A 15,568-nucleotide genomic window follows, 5' to 3' on the forward strand; every position below is an offset into this window, starting at 1 on the left:
AATAACAACACAGAACTAAAGTTCTAGGCAATGTCAACATGATGGGCTATTGTGGTAGGAGAGACCAAATTACATAAAAGCATGCTAAAATACTTGTTGTCTTCGGGAGACGACATACCTATCAATCCTCTACCTGTACCCCATATGCCTATGTAATTATACATAATTATAATGAAATTGTTAATCATTCAATTAATGTTTAAATTATTAAATAATTAAAATTTATTTATTTAACATTAATATTTGTTTATTAGTATCTAATATTTATTTATTAATTATTAATTATTTTCATTATTAAATACTTTTAAATTTTTTAAAAATTAATCTTTAATTTAAGCTATTAAAATTCTAATAAATTAACTTCTAAATATTTAAAGCAACTGAACCCATTCTTCTGAGTCCATACCACACTGTTTCTCTGATAATATCTTAGATACTAAATAAGTATCAGCTCCATTAGGACATTTCAAGCAGGGATTATTGACGTGGGCTCCAGCTAACCCACAAAGAGTGGGGTAAAAACTTCTCTGGGAAAAAATTACAAATTTATTTTCAATAGCCTCTAATTGAAATTTAGCATTTTCTTCAATTATGAATGGCAACAAATTACGGTAGTGTTAGTGGCACCTGTGACTTTGTCTCCAGTAGAAAACAGATATTTTCATATCTGTGCTATTGTTGCAAATGTCTCAAAATACTGTGTACACTTATCGGGACTTCAAAATTATGACTGGTATTAGGTTCCTGCTGGGTCTTGTTATATAATGTATGAATAAATAAACACATGTATTAATGTCACCACTTGAATATTTTAATAACTGCAATTCAATATCATTGAGTTTTTTTGTAATCCTGTGTATTTTATGCATTTAAAAATTCTCACTATTCTGGGCCGGCCCGTGGCTCACTCGGGAGAACGTGGTGCTGACAACACCAAGTCAAGGGTTAAGATCCCCTTACCGGTCATCTTTAAAAAAAAAAAAAAAAAATTCTCACTATTCTGAGAAAGGATCCATTTACATGACTGCCAAAGGGGTATAGCATGCACACACACACACACACACACACAAACACACACAGACACACAGAGGTTGAGAGTTCCTGATCTAAATGATGCAGGATCTGGTTAGGAACTGTGTTTTCACCTTGTTCCTGCTTACTATATTTTACTACAGATATTTGTATGTCTTTCTTTCCTTGCTAACCTGTGAGTTCTTACAGGGCACTAATGATGTCTGATATTCTCTTTGAGTCCTCAGTGCCTCAAACAGGGTTTAGCACTCATTGAACCATCCTTTATAGAGTATCTAGTGCGTATAAAGCTCAAGTCCCGCTGGGTGAAGCGGAAGAATGGAGAGATTCAAAGGAAAGCAATAATTCATTCACGTGCTTGTTTGACCATTCATTCATTCATACATTCATACACTTAGGAAGGTGTCCAGTGACTGCTCAATGCCAGCCACTGTGGTAAGCTCTGGACATGACAGGAAGAATGAGACCCAAGTCCTTGTTCTTGTGGAACACCCAGTCCAGCTAATGGGGAAAAAAAGAAAACAAGATTTCTGAAGCAAGAGAAATGGAATGAGGTCCTTGTTCTGAAGAGGCAGAGTCATGGGGAAAATCCAGTCCTTAAATCTATATTCATCAGTTCTTTCTGGCCGAAAGGTTACTGGGAGAAAGCAACCACAGGGCTACAAAATGTAGATAAAGATGCTCTTCTTAAGAGGAAAAGTCTATGGGGTTCTCATGAGGACAGTTTACCTTGTTGCGTGGATGCTGGTCTCACCTAGCAAACTTTGAGAAGTTAACCTTCCATTGTCCCAGGTGTTTCAGAGGCTGGCCTGTCCAAAGACAGCAAGGTAGAGGTCTGCCTTCTCTGGAGTTTCAGTTCTGGTTCAAGGATTCTGTGATGCTATCAATAGTTCAGAATTTGCAAGGTTGCCTAGATACCTTGGGGTTCCTTTTTTTTGTAAGAGACCAGAGCTGGAAGAGAAGTAGGCTAGGCAACCTCCTCTATCCTGCCAAACGTGCTGAGAGACCCAGTCATGGAAGAACTTGGAGGAACAAGAACCTGAATCTCTGGACCAGATCATCTGTTCAGGAAGGATGGCAAGGACAGAGCGCCCCGGCAGAACTGAGGGACACAGCAACCAAGGAACAGAAGAACTAGGGAAAGACAACAAGGACAGCAAGGTTTTTGGCTTACTAGGACAAAATCTGACAGGGTGAAACATTTCTCCAAAGAGGTATAACCTCAAAATACAAAACAGTAAATTTATAAATCCATACACACCACTTCCCCAGAGAGGTATAACCTTAAAATACAAAAGAAAAGTTAATTTCAGCTAATCTAGGACCTGCTCACAGCAGTATCAGCACACATGTTTATTGAATGTATGGAAAACCATTTCCTGGGGGGGCCTGAGCGCCCTCCTCTGGGCCCAGCCCTGGCTGGCCTCTCTCTTGCCCTTTCAGACTGAGCCTCCCCCATTCTGTCTGTCTGAACATCTTGCTTCAGCAAATGGTGACACTTAGCACTGGGAATGATGACCTCATGAAGAGGCAGCCAACCACTCTTTGTGGAGGTGAAGTGGTGTGTAATTATGTAATAAGTACATGAACCAAAATAAAAACCTGGATTATCTGGAATATTATTCTTTTCATTTGTTTTCCCATAATGGTCTCCACCTTTCCCAATAAAAATTTCTTGAAAAGCTCTATTTTTCAATCATGCCATCCTCCAATAAGTATTTGATAAGAATGGCACAGGGCTGGGTTCACAGAGCAATACAAAAATGTGTCTGACAAAGAGTGTACAATCTACGAGATAAGAAGCACATACAGATAACTGTGTGACAAGATAGAAAGTCCCAGGCAGTTCAGATAAAAGGGAGGAGAAAAAGAGAAAGAGAGAGGTGTCCACTGGAGAAATGGTCAGGGACAGCCCAATTCCACATCTTTCTGGAGGTTTGAATGGAGACTAATGGAGTGTGTGGGACAGACCAAGTTCCAGGGAGGTAGAGGTCAGCTAGGAGGTTAAAAGAACTTCCAATCAGTCCAGCTGTTCAAAAGTGAGAGCTATAGGATCCGGTGGCAAATGCCCAGTCACTGGATGTATTCATTCGAAGGAAATTTGGATAATCTGTTAAGGATATGATAGGAGATATGCCACATATTTCCCCCTGTTGGTAGGAAGTTTAGACTAGAGAGATCTTCAAGCTCCTTCTGACCCTGTGTCCTTTATTCTACCAGCGGAGCATGGAGTTACCAAGCGAGCCTCCCAGAAGAAATATCAACACCTCACGCAAAGTTTCTTGGGAAATCAAATATTTTTTATTCATTTATTGGATTTCATATACCTTACAGACCTTAAAACAACTATCAACAGCAGCAACACAAACCACACGTAAAATAAAAAACAGATGCCCCAACGAGCACCCCACCCTGTGAGACACACATATTAAGGAACAAAATCTACAGGGTGCTGACATACTCACTTTAAGTATGAAAAGATTCCTACAGAGCTCCCTGTAAATCAACCCTTCTGCATCCTGGGGCTGAATACTCCAAAGTCTTTGTTCTTTCTTCATGTTTGAAGTCAACATCACGAATTAAAGACAAGTTAGATTAGAGTTCCTCTCCCTCTCAAATGTTCATCCACAAGCAGCGGGCCAAATCTACTATACGAGATGGCTTAAGCATCCCAGAGTGGAACTCAGCCAGCCAGGCCATGTGGGCAGATTCTGTGTATATTTCCAAGTCCAGCAGCCACAGGACCCAAATTGAGAGAACTTAAAGGTCAGGCCTCAACTGAAAAATTTGCTGAAAGGGAATCTCTCAGGCCAGACACTTTGATTTCACAAGTTGTCCCGTCTTTGGCCCAAATACACCAAACAGAGATGTCATTTAATGCCGTTGGAAAACCAGTATCAAGATGCTAAGAGTAGCCGAGAACCTGTGTACTGTTTCAGTCATCCAGAAGGTGAAGTCAGCCAGGAGGTTGCCTGTTGGTCCCTGACAAATTCATCTGCCAGAGGGGAGGCTGGTCAGTATCCAAAGCACACCAGGCCTGACCTTGGGGCTCCTAGTTCTCATTTCATGGCTGCTCTAACCTCTTGGCCACAGCAGTGATCAGAGCTGCTCCCTTTCCACTGCCATCTTCTGACAGCATGAAAGTCACATCACACTGAGGGGCTAGTTCTTTCACAGTTTCTTGCAATATCCGAGAAAAGCTATGAAAAAGAGAGAGAAACATCATCAGCCCTTATAAATGGGATCAGCATATTTACAAATGAATTTGAAGAATAGTACAATGAACATCTGTAAACCCTCTGCCTAGACTTTACAAAGTTAAAATTTTGCCCTATTTGCTTTATCTGTCATTCATCCGTTCCTCTTTCCCTTAATTTTCTCCCAAAGTACTCAGTCTTAATCACAATGATACTTGGCCTTTCTCAACTATCTTGCGATATTAGATCTATTTGAATGGTCATGTTAAGAGTCACAGTGATTTGGGCAGTCTGTGGGGTCAAAGTGTGTTTACTAGAAGCCTGGCATCTAGGCCTCAGGTCCTGGAATCCTGGCTTACTGTGAATGGTCCAGATGGTGGTCATCTCTGAGGGCCGGCCTGCCAAAGGAGGCTCTGAATCAAGTCTAACACACAGCCAGTGGGAGACAGCTGGTCAACCACTGCATCTCCCTGGGGTTCTGCTGGTTACATAGGAAGAGATGATTTGAGGTCTTATTGGAGGCACAGTAAGGGTGATTCGCCCCAAACTGCCTGGGAGAGAGAAGAAAATGGCTTGGTAGTCACTGCTCAATCAAGTCTTCTTTTTTATCATAAGTATACAACTCAATGGTTTTGAGTATATTCTCGAAGTTGTGCAACTAGCACCACTATCTAATTGCAGTACATGTTCATCACTCTAAAAGAAAACCCCGTACCCATTAGTAGTCACTCCCTGTTCACCCCAACCCACAAGAGCCCCCAGCAAGCACTAATTTACTTTCTATCCCTACAGATTTGTCTATTCTGGGCATTTCATATAATGAAATTGTATAATATGTGGCATTTTGTGTCTGGCTTCTGTTGCTTAACATGATGTTTTCAAGATTTGTCAATGTTGTACATGTGACACTGCTTCATTCCTTTTTATGACTGAATAATATTCCACTGTATGTATATATCACATTTTGTTTATCCATTCATCAGTTGATGAACATTTGGGTTGTTTCCACTCTTTGGCTATGATGAATAATGCCACCACGAACATCATGAGGAAGTTTTTGGACATATGTTTCCAATTCTCTTGGGTACATCTAGAAATGGAATTGCCAGGTCATATGGTAACTCTAAGTTTCTCTTTTTTAAGAACTGCCAGGGCCGGCCCTGTGGCTCACTCGGGAGAGTGTGGCGCTGGGAGCGCCAAGGCCGCGGGTTCGGATCCTCTATGGGGATGGCCAGTGCACTCACTGGCTGAGCATGGTGCAGACCACACCGTGCCGAGGGTTGCAATCCCCTTACCGGTCAAAAAAAAAAAAGAACTGCCAAACTGTTTCCCAAAGTGGTTACACCATTGTACATTCCCACCAGCAATGTACGAGGGCTCCAACTTCATCACATCCTCACCAGCACTTGTTCTTGTTTGTCTTATTATAGTCATCCTAGTGAGCATGAAGTGGTGTCTCATAACTTTGATTTACATTTCGCTAGTGACTAATGATATTGAGCATCTTTTTATGTGCTTATTGACCATTTTGTTTATCTTCTTGGAGAGCTATCTATTTATATCCTTTGCCCATTTGCTAATTTGATAACTTGTCTTTTTATTGTTGAGCTGTAAATATTCTTTTTATATTCTAAATATATCTCTTATCAGAGAGATAATTTACAAATATTTTCTCCCATTCTGTGGGTTGTTTCTTCACTTTCTTTCTTATGGTATCCTTTGAAGAACAGAAGTTTTTAAGTTTTGGTAAAGTACAGTTTATCTATTTTTGTTTGTTTGTTTGTTCCTTGTGCTTTTGATGTCAGATTTAGGAAATCATTGCTTAACCAAGGTCGCAAAGATTTTTACACCTATGTTTTTTTTCTAAGAGTTTTATAGTTTCTTAAATTCAGGTCTTTGATCCATTCTGAGTTAATTTTTGTCCATGGTGTGAGGTAGTGGTTCAACTTCTTCTTCTTTTTTTTTTTTTTTTGTATGTGCATATCCAGCTGTTGTGCCATTTGTTGAAAGGACTGTTCTTTCCCCATTGAATGATCTTGGCACCCCTGACAAAAGTCAATTAACCATAAATGTATGGATTTATTTCTGGACCCTCAATTCTTTCCAACACTCTATATGTTTCTCCTTATGCCAGTACCACACTGTCTTGATTACTGTAGCTTTATAAATTGTAAAATAGAAAAATGTTAGTTCTCCAACTTATTCAAGATTCTTTTCGCTATTCTGGATCCCTACCATCTGCATATGAATTTTAGAAGCAGGTTGTCAATTTTTGCTGGGATTTTGTAGGGATTGTGTTAAGACTATAGGTCATTTGGGAAGTATTCCCATCTAACAATATTAAGTCGGGCTGAGCCCGTGGCGCACTCGGTAGCGTGCTGCGCTAGCAGCGCGGCGACGCTCCCGCCGCGGGTTCGGATCCTATATACGGATGACCGGTGCACTCCCTGGCTGAGCGCCGGTCACGGAAAAGAAAAAAAATAAATAAATAAATAAATAAAATAATAAAATAACAATATTAAGTCTTCCAATCCATAAACGCAGCATGTCTTTTCATTTATTTAGATCTTTATTTTCTTTCAACAATATTTTGTAGTTTACAGAGTAAAAGTTTTGCACATCTTTTGTTAAGTTTATTCCTAAGTTTTCTTTTTAGTGCTATTGTAAATGAAATCTTCATTTTATTTTTGGGCTGTTCACTGAAAATGTATAGAGGTACAATTGATTCTTATATATTGATCTTGTATCACGAAACTAAATGAATTGGTTTATCAGTTCTAAAAATTTTTGTGTTTGTGTGTGGATTCCTTAGGATTTTCTGCATACGAAATTATGTCATTTGCAGATAAATACAGTTTTACTTTTGCCTTTCCAATATGAATGACTTTCATTTCTTTTTCTTCCCTAACTGCCCTGGCTTGACATCCTAGATTTCCCCCTGGGGGTCACATATTTCTGGTCTGGTTCGTACAAGCCTCTACGTTGAGGCTTGGCTGATAGACAAAAGCCACATGATCATCTGGAGACAGAACGAGAGGCGGTACAAAGTTGAAAAGCAGTGGTGAAGATGAATACCTGTCTTCTTCCTGATCTTAAGGGAAAAGAACCCACTCTTTTGCCATTAAGTATGATGTTTGCTGTGGGTTTTCATAGATGTTCTTATCAGGTTAAGGAAATTCCCATATTACTAGTTGGTTGAGTGCTTCTATCATGAAAGAGTGTTGGATTTTATCAAATGCTTTGCCTGCACCTATTAAAATGGTCATGTGGTTTTTATCCCTTGGTCAAGTCTTGGGTCAAGGGAGAGACTCGAAGGAACCAAACCAAAAACATGTGACCCCAAGGGGAAAACCAAGAGAAGACCCCAGTCAGTTATTTTGAATAGTTAGCATCATAGGAAGGGCTAAGGATTAAGTATTACAATAACATGTACACTTCAACATGATTGAAATTTTTATAAGCTTGTTATTACTTTTCCTCTCCACCAAAACAAAATGTGAAACATTGAATAAAAATAATAGCTTTTATTATTGAAGCTTTTGTGTGTGCCACACACTCTACAGACACTATTTAACTCAATCCTCACAACAATCTATGAAGTAGGTACGATTTTTGTCCTCATTGTACAGAAAAAGAACTGAGGCTCGAAGATGGTAAGAAACTGGCCCTAGGCCTCCCAGCTGCTAACTGGCAGAGCCAGGATTCAAACCCATGTTTCCCGACAGGGCTCTTAATCCTTCCATCCACTGACTCTGGGCTAACTAAATGGTAACCAGCTCATATTTGACAAATGCTCTGTGTCATGCAAAATAATCAGTTCTCATTACCTCCTGGAAGATCGAGTGGGAATACCTCGATATGATAACAATAACTATCTCCTGGACACTATGGGAAGCACTTTACATGTATTTGCTCACTGAATCTTCGTGCATTGAGTCTATGAGGTGTTACTGCTTGACCCTGGGGTTTAGAGAGGGCGGCTACTATTTCCACATCGTACCATTTGGAAGCAGAGGCACCCAAGGCTCACACCTTGTCTGTCAGAATCAACAGATGACTTTACCAGCACACAGCACTCCTTCTCCATAAAAGGACGGGGACACATCTTCCCACTCTGCAGATGAGGAGGCTGTGCCAGGTCCACGTGGCCCCCAGCCCCCCGCCCCCCACCTCTCATGGGCACTCACTGAGGGTGCAGCTTGTACAGGGTTCCGTCCACACCAACGGTGATTCTCAGGTGCTCGAGGCCCTGGTCTTCCCTCCTTTTTTCCACGACAGCAGCCAGGCCAGCGCCACAGAGCTGGGCTGCCCGCCGGGACACAGCTCCGCACACCTCCTTCACCACAATGCTGTCCTCGCACGTGCTGTCCAGGCCCAGCTGCTGCAAGATCCTCCTGACCTGGAGGAGGGCCAGCCGATCGCTGCAGGAAGGCAGAGCGGGATGTCAGGACCTGCTTCCTGGGGCCCTGAAAACTGCTCAATGTCACTTGCAACCTCCACATCCCTACCTGCCCTAGCAGGAGAGAGGAGAAAATGACCCAGGCAATGGCTAAGCTGGAGCAGAATGCCTTAAAAGCTGAGACTCAAGAAAGTCCACCACCCCCAGGAAGTTCCATCATCTTTAAAAAATAAAGTGTGAGCACCTGTTGTGTTAGGTATGTTTGCATCTATTATCTCACTAGGAGTTGTATTAAATCTGGCAACCAACACTCCAGGTACCCCTTCTCCAGAAGAGTAGTCCAAAGTTCAAAGTGCTAGAGACTTGCCCTCTCAGACAGGAGAGAGCAGGGGCTCAAACACAAGCCTCCTCACACCACTAGCACTCTCTCACTGACCGTGCCAGCTGCCGGCACTCTGGTCCCCCTCTACTGGAAGCCAAATTTCCTTCTATTTAACCTTTTCTGATTCTTGGCTTTCTCTTCCCAACTAGACTACATACGCTTTGAGGACAAGACTATACTCTCAATGGCAGCCAGCATAGGGCTGGGTACATTCAATGAGCAAGTGAATAAATGAATATACAACCTAAATCAGCACCTTAGAGAGTGGGAACCAACAGAACCAAACGTGCAGACAAGCTCACCCGTGTGGAGACAGGCTGGCCTCACAGCCAGACCCTGATTATCTCGCAAGGAATTAATGATAACTAATGGTACTTAAACAGAGCTCTGATTCCCAAGTTAAACAATGGGAAGTTATATTTTTGACTATCTCAGGTAATACTTAGGGGAGAACAACTGAGAAACAGCCTATATGACTATCTAGGGGATTCAGCAGATAAATGGTGCTATAGGCAGACAATAGAATTCTTTGCAGACCTTAAAGGTGGGTTCGCATGAAAATATTTAATGCCATGGAAAATATTAATGATATAGAGAAAAAATAGATTACATAATACTATGTGTGATACAATACTTGTTTTTTGTTTGTTTTAATGACTGTCCTTAAACCAAAAAAAAAGAAAAAAAAAAGCAGAAGAAAATCTATTTGGATGTTAATAGCATTACAGATCATTCTTACTTTCTTCCTTTTGCTTACTTGTAGTTTTCATACTTTCTAAAATGAATGAGTAACATTTGTACAGTGAGGGGGGAAATGGGGAATTTGAGGTGTGTGTGAAAAGAAAACTTGCAATTCCTTCCAGGGCTTAGCCCTTCACAATTTATCTAGTTCTTTCATGTACATTCCTTTACTCAATCCTCAGAGCAATCTCAAGGGTTAAGCAACAGAGCGATTATTTATCTTATAAAGAAGGAAACTGAGGTCCAGAGAGGTGAAGCAACCTGCCTCAGGTCACACAGCATGAACAGGTTAAGCGGTGAGATGAATATTAAACTCAGGCTCTGAGAATGTAAACCCAGGGCTCTTCTCCTAAGAATTACTGTTGTCAACGTGCTTGAAATGGACCACAGTCAGCAGAACACCTACTATTTTTCAATTGCCACTAGATGGATATGATTTTCTTTTTACTCCATGAAGGTATTTTCAAAAAAACTATAGAAATCAAAGTATCTAAAGCAGACATCTCTTGTGCAGCAGAAGCTAATATTTCTGGAGGCATACGGGTGCTGCCACCTGCATTTGTTTAGAAACTTTGTATTCATACCAAAAAAAAAAAAAGCAAGGCAAAGACAAGTCAATCTGCTTCTCTGCTGCACATAAGGGAGAAACTGTTTCCCACAGCAAAAGAAAATCCCCCTTCTGGTCACCAAAGGTGATGACTTCTAATCTGTTCATTCAGATCTGATGGGTTAAGACAAGACAGAAAAAGGACGCTGAACACCTGCTAACCAACACTTCAAAACACAGAATTGCTGCTGCGGTTACTGATTCTACCACCAGCTCCTTAGGCAGCAAGAACTCCTCTGCAACCACCTGTCTGATTTTCTTCATTAAGCACACTGCTTTCATTTATAAGACGTCTTCTTTTTTTTTTTTTTTTTTTCTCTCTGCAAAGTTATTTTTGGCCTGTTGGCATTTGACCATAAAGACCAGGAGAATTAAATGAATGAATGCAAATTGAGAGAAATTCCAAGCAGGAAGCCTCTGATAGCATCCAGTGCTAGTACAAAAAGCTGTGCAACTGACACATTTGTACATAACTGGTGGTGGCGGAAACTGAAACTACCTTTTTAAATAGTAGTGTGTCCATAGGGAAATGCGTCTGTTAACCATATGTTTCTACTCCTCAGGAATTAGTTCATAAAATGTAAATAACTGTGTACAAAAAAAATAATTATACTATTACTCAGAATAGCAGAAATTCATAAATTATAAGCTAGACATCCTATACTAAAGGGAAAGTTCAGTAAATTATAGTACAGTAAAATAAGGTAACATTATGCAGCCACTAAAAATGATAATTACACCAAGAGTTGATAAGGGGAAGTTTCTCTTTCTAGAAGTATTCCAGCTAATAAATGCAGGAGTGATAGCATAGAATTATCACCATTTACAATCTCTAGTGAAATAACAGATCTAGGTAATAAGTATCAATGATTAGTCACATCATAAAAGAGAAGCAGACAGGCAACTCAATGCTGCCTGTGAAATATTCTTGTCCAAAATTTGACACTGAATCTAAACAAGCACCTGGGTCTAACTATGAGTTTTCAGGAACACAAGAGACGGAGGAAACTGTTAAATGCTGCAATCAGCAAAGACTAGAATATAAAAAACATAGGAGAAGGTGTAAATTTCTTCAACAAATACATTACAAGGGAAGATAAGAGAGGAGGGGAAACCTACACATTAAAAGAGATTTAAGAAGCACGTCAACCAACGTTTGAACCTTGTTTGCATACAGATGCAAACAAATGAACTGTGAAAACCATTAATTTTTGGCGATTTAGGAAATAACACGAACAGGATATTTTAATGAGATTAGCTATTTCAGGGGTGATAATGGTACTGTGGTTATTTTTTTTAAAAAAGAACCTTACATTTTAGAAATACATTTTGAAATATTTATAGATGAGCTGACATAAAATGTGGGATTTGTTTCAAGTTAACCCAGCCTGGGGGCAGGACAGCAGGAGTACACAGGCCACAAGTTTGGCCATGAGTTGATCGTTATTGAAGGTGGTGAGGGAAACACTGGGGTTCATTTTACTTTTCCCTCTACTTTTGTGTATGCTTAAAACTTTTCACAGTAAAAAGTAAAATAAAAACAATAATCCTAAATGAAAATGTCCAGGAACAAAAAACTGAGTCAATGATATACAGAATGATATATGTAATATGATTATGACAGTGAATAACTGTTTGCAGGCATCCAGGAACTAAAAGGAAACATAACATGCAAAAATCAAAATAGCTGTCTTTAGTAGTGAGCATATGTGTGATTTTTCTTTTCAGACTTTTCTTTCATATTATAAACACATCATCTTTTCAGGAATTAAAGAGGATTATTCATTAGCTTTAACCTAACTCCTGTGTAGCCATTTAGGAACTTCAGTAGAGGGCTTTGTCCAGTTTATTTTGTTTGACCTTTGATTTATTTATTTATTTTGGGGTTTTGGCAGCTGGCCAGTCCAGGGATCCAAACACTTGACCTTGGTGTTACAAGGTGGCACTCTGACCAGCTGAGCTAACTGGCCAGCCCTCATCCATTTCTGCTAAGCACTCGTAGGCCTAGGCTGGCTGTGGGCCCCCAGGCGCTGTGATCCCAATGCTGCTAGAGAGAGAAAGCATCCACAGGAGGTGACCCCCTACCTAGCCAGGGCCTTTCTGTTTTTATTTTTAAATCTAAAATCTGCCCAACCCTGGCGTGATGGCAGCCCAGTCCCAATTAGAGCCTCTCACACAAAGCAAGTGAACTTGATCACACATCACCTTTCGATCTGGGATAGGAACTTGGTTTCAAAGATGCCCCTGGTCCGGAGACGCTCTGAAATCTGCCCTCGGAAGAGGAGGCCCTGCTTGGTCAGGTCGATCAGGATCTGCCGCACAATCTCCCCTAGGTACATCCCACTGGTCATTTTCTCATATCTGTTTGGTGAAGAGAGATAAAGTTGGTGAGGCAGGAAAACCAGCACTGGTGAGTGGTTCCCAAAAGGACCACAGGTCTGGATGTGGAAGGTTCACCACTGGCATCTGCAGCCACCTGGCTGAGAGCAGTCTGGTGAGGCTCCTTTGGGCAGCAGGCCAGAATGAGGCAATGCAGAGACAGCATGATATGAGAGCCAGGCTTTGCAGCCAGGTCCCAGCTCTGCCACGTACAGGTACTAGCTGCTTGACACGAGTAAGCACTGTAAGCCATTGTCTACAAATAGGGAGCAAAACAGTGACCCCCTCAAGACTGTAGGAAGCAAGCATCTGGAACACAGTAGGCTCTAAGCAAAAGTTAGTCCTGCTCCTGGCCCCCAAACCAATTCTCCTTGGCTTTATATGACAAAACTGTTCTACTGAAGATTCTCCTTGGCTTAGTATTTGAAGAAATCTGTTCCACTAGAGATTCTGTCCTGTAAGACAACACATTTAAAGTGCCTGCACACACCAGGGATGTGTGAAAGAAAGTTAGTTCCCCTCCCCCTTTCTACTAGGCTGTGAGCTCCGTGATGCAAGGAGCAAGAGGGGAAAGGGGCTATGTAACCGACAAGGTGTTGACAGGCATTCTGCATGGGTATGGGAACAATGACACATACATCATTATGAACAACAGAGGTGCAGAGCCTCACAGCCACTGCCTGCAGAGTCCAAGGAAACATGAGTGGGTTCAAGACTCATGTGCTGGACTTCTGTCCTCTTAACCGCTTGGAACCTCATCAGTCCAAGGAACCAACACTGGAGCAGACAAATAATGGTGACTGCAAGGCAAGTTCAAGTGTGCTGCCCCCTTAAACTCTCAGTCCAAACACGAGAGCCCCCAGGTGATGTAGGCACAGAACTAAGTCAGAAGGGAACCTCCCTTTGAGAAGAGCCATGGTACTCAGGTGCCCCAACTTGGGATTCAGAGACAAGGTCCTTTATGGAACAAACCTCAGTTCGGCTGGGCTTACCACTACAACCTCTAGTGCCAAAGGAAGGTGAGAAACCACTAGGCTAGCCTTGGCCTTGCCCAAGCCTCTTTCTAGACAACATTCTCAGTGCAACAGTCACCAAGGTATCCATGGCCCAGGCATCCCATCACATGCCCTATGTGCTCAGCCTGTCAACTGGGATAGCACCCATCACAGTACATCTATATATCCCCTTATTGTATGTATTAAGACACTGAGCTTCGTTGTGACAAAGGCCATATGGCCTGCAAAACCTAAAATATTTACTATCTGGCCTTTACAAAAAAAGTTTGCCAACTCCTGCTCTAGTGGATGGGCCCAGGTTAATCATCAAGTTCCTCCTGTTAGCTCTGTCCCTGTCTACTCCTTTCTCTCCTACACAAGAAGGTATACCAGAAGTACAAATCTACTCTAATCTATTTTTTAAGCCAAGCATTATTTCTAGTATAAAAATACTGTGGTTAGTAATTGAAATACACCTCACAAGTGATTGTGACCCACGGCAGGACACGACATCATAGTGGAGAACCAGCACCATCACACATCGCTGGCAGCCACTTCCCCACCCCCAGAAGAGGTCACCAACCTCGCAGCCAGCTCTTGAAAGGCCAAGGATATTGACCTCTAAACTGGACCTATGAAAAGCCCATCCCAGGAGGGCTAAGTCACGATGCCCTGCTCTGTGACACCTGGCCCCCAGCAAATGGACATTCTGACAGCCTCTGATCCACTTCCAGAGCCATCACTAGCCCTTATGGTGCCTTCTGGTAATTAGAAAGAGGAACTCCTGCCTTATACTGTTGGAAACTTAAAATACCATTTTGCTTTTGTTCCGATAAGATTCTTGACTGACACCTGCTGGAGAGTTGTAATAAACACACGAAGCTATGGTGTCTATAACATGAACCTGGCGCCCTCCCTTAGATCTGGTAAAGCTCCTCACTGCACACCCTGCATAAGTGCACGCATCTGCCCTCTTCACCTCTGCTTGCCAGGATTCAAGGACCCCTCATCCACCTCCTTGTCGTATTGGGTCCGGATGTCATCTATGCAGCCGTTGTCTCCAAATCCTCCCCATTCCGTGTTGATGCACATCTTCCCTTTGTCCCCTTCCACCAGCTCGATGTTCCTCATCTCCTCCATGTAGCACATGTTGCTGCCCGTTCCTGGAAGGAATCATGAAGGAACTTTAGTCTTCAGAGACACCACCAGGTCCCAGAGAGGCAGCGGAGTGCAGTGAATAAGAACTCAGGCTTGGAGCCCAACACAACGGGGTGCGATTCCAGCTTTACACCCAGAGCTGGCTGACCTGAGGCAAATACCTCATCTTTCACAGGCTCATTTTCTTCATCTGGACAAAGGAAATAATGCACGCCTTGTGGATTTGTTATAAAGAAAAAAATGAGGTGATATTTGTTAGTTTCCTCCACGTGGTAGGTATTCGATAAATGGTACCCGCCAACATCATTGTTATTGTTAAGCTAGAGGCACACAAAGCTCCCGAGTAGTCAAAGAATTAGAAGTCAGAGCTGGAAGGGACCATGAGGAATCATCTAGTCTTGGATAAGCAAATGCCTGGCATCTGTGAGCCACCGTCTTCTCCCTCGCCCACAACCTGGCCTCTATTCTCAACACAGCAGTGTAGGCAGCGACTATGTTCAATCAAATAGGCCTCACCTCTTTTCCAAGATCTACCTCAACTCCTCCCACAGATGAGGAAACTCAAGTCGGACAGAATAAGCAACCTGCCCAAGGTCACAAAGTGAGTAAGAGTTACAGGGTCATGAAACCTCTTACCTGGCACTGAAGATATCTCAATATACCCCCATCTCCTTGTTC

The 15,568-nt window shown here is 42.0% G+C and overlaps 1 protein-coding gene across 1 annotated transcript in view; it reads right to left on the bottom strand.

Annotated features, from left to right (window-relative positions):
• Positions 1-4,096: 4,096 nt before the first annotated feature.
• Positions 4,097-15,568, bottom strand: part of HKDC1 (hexokinase domain containing 1) — a 43,653-nt gene continuing 32,181 nt past the window's right edge. The window contains exons 15-18 of the mRNA XM_063102806.1: positions 14,712-14,895; positions 12,564-12,719; positions 8,417-8,650; positions 4,097-4,232 (exon numbers count right to left, since the gene is read on the bottom strand). Of these exons, the coding sequence (XP_062958876.1) occupies positions 4,097-4,232; positions 8,417-8,650; positions 12,564-12,719; positions 14,712-14,895 (710 nt within the window). The remainder of the gene's footprint in view (positions 4,233-8,416; positions 8,651-12,563; positions 12,720-14,711; positions 14,896-15,568) is intronic.

Source organism: Cynocephalus volans, chromosome 7 (genome assembly GCF_027409185.1).
Source record: "Cynocephalus volans isolate mCynVol1 chromosome 7, mCynVol1.pri, whole genome shotgun sequence".
NCBI classification, from domain to species: Eukaryota; Metazoa; Chordata; class Mammalia; order Dermoptera; family Cynocephalidae; genus Cynocephalus; species Cynocephalus volans.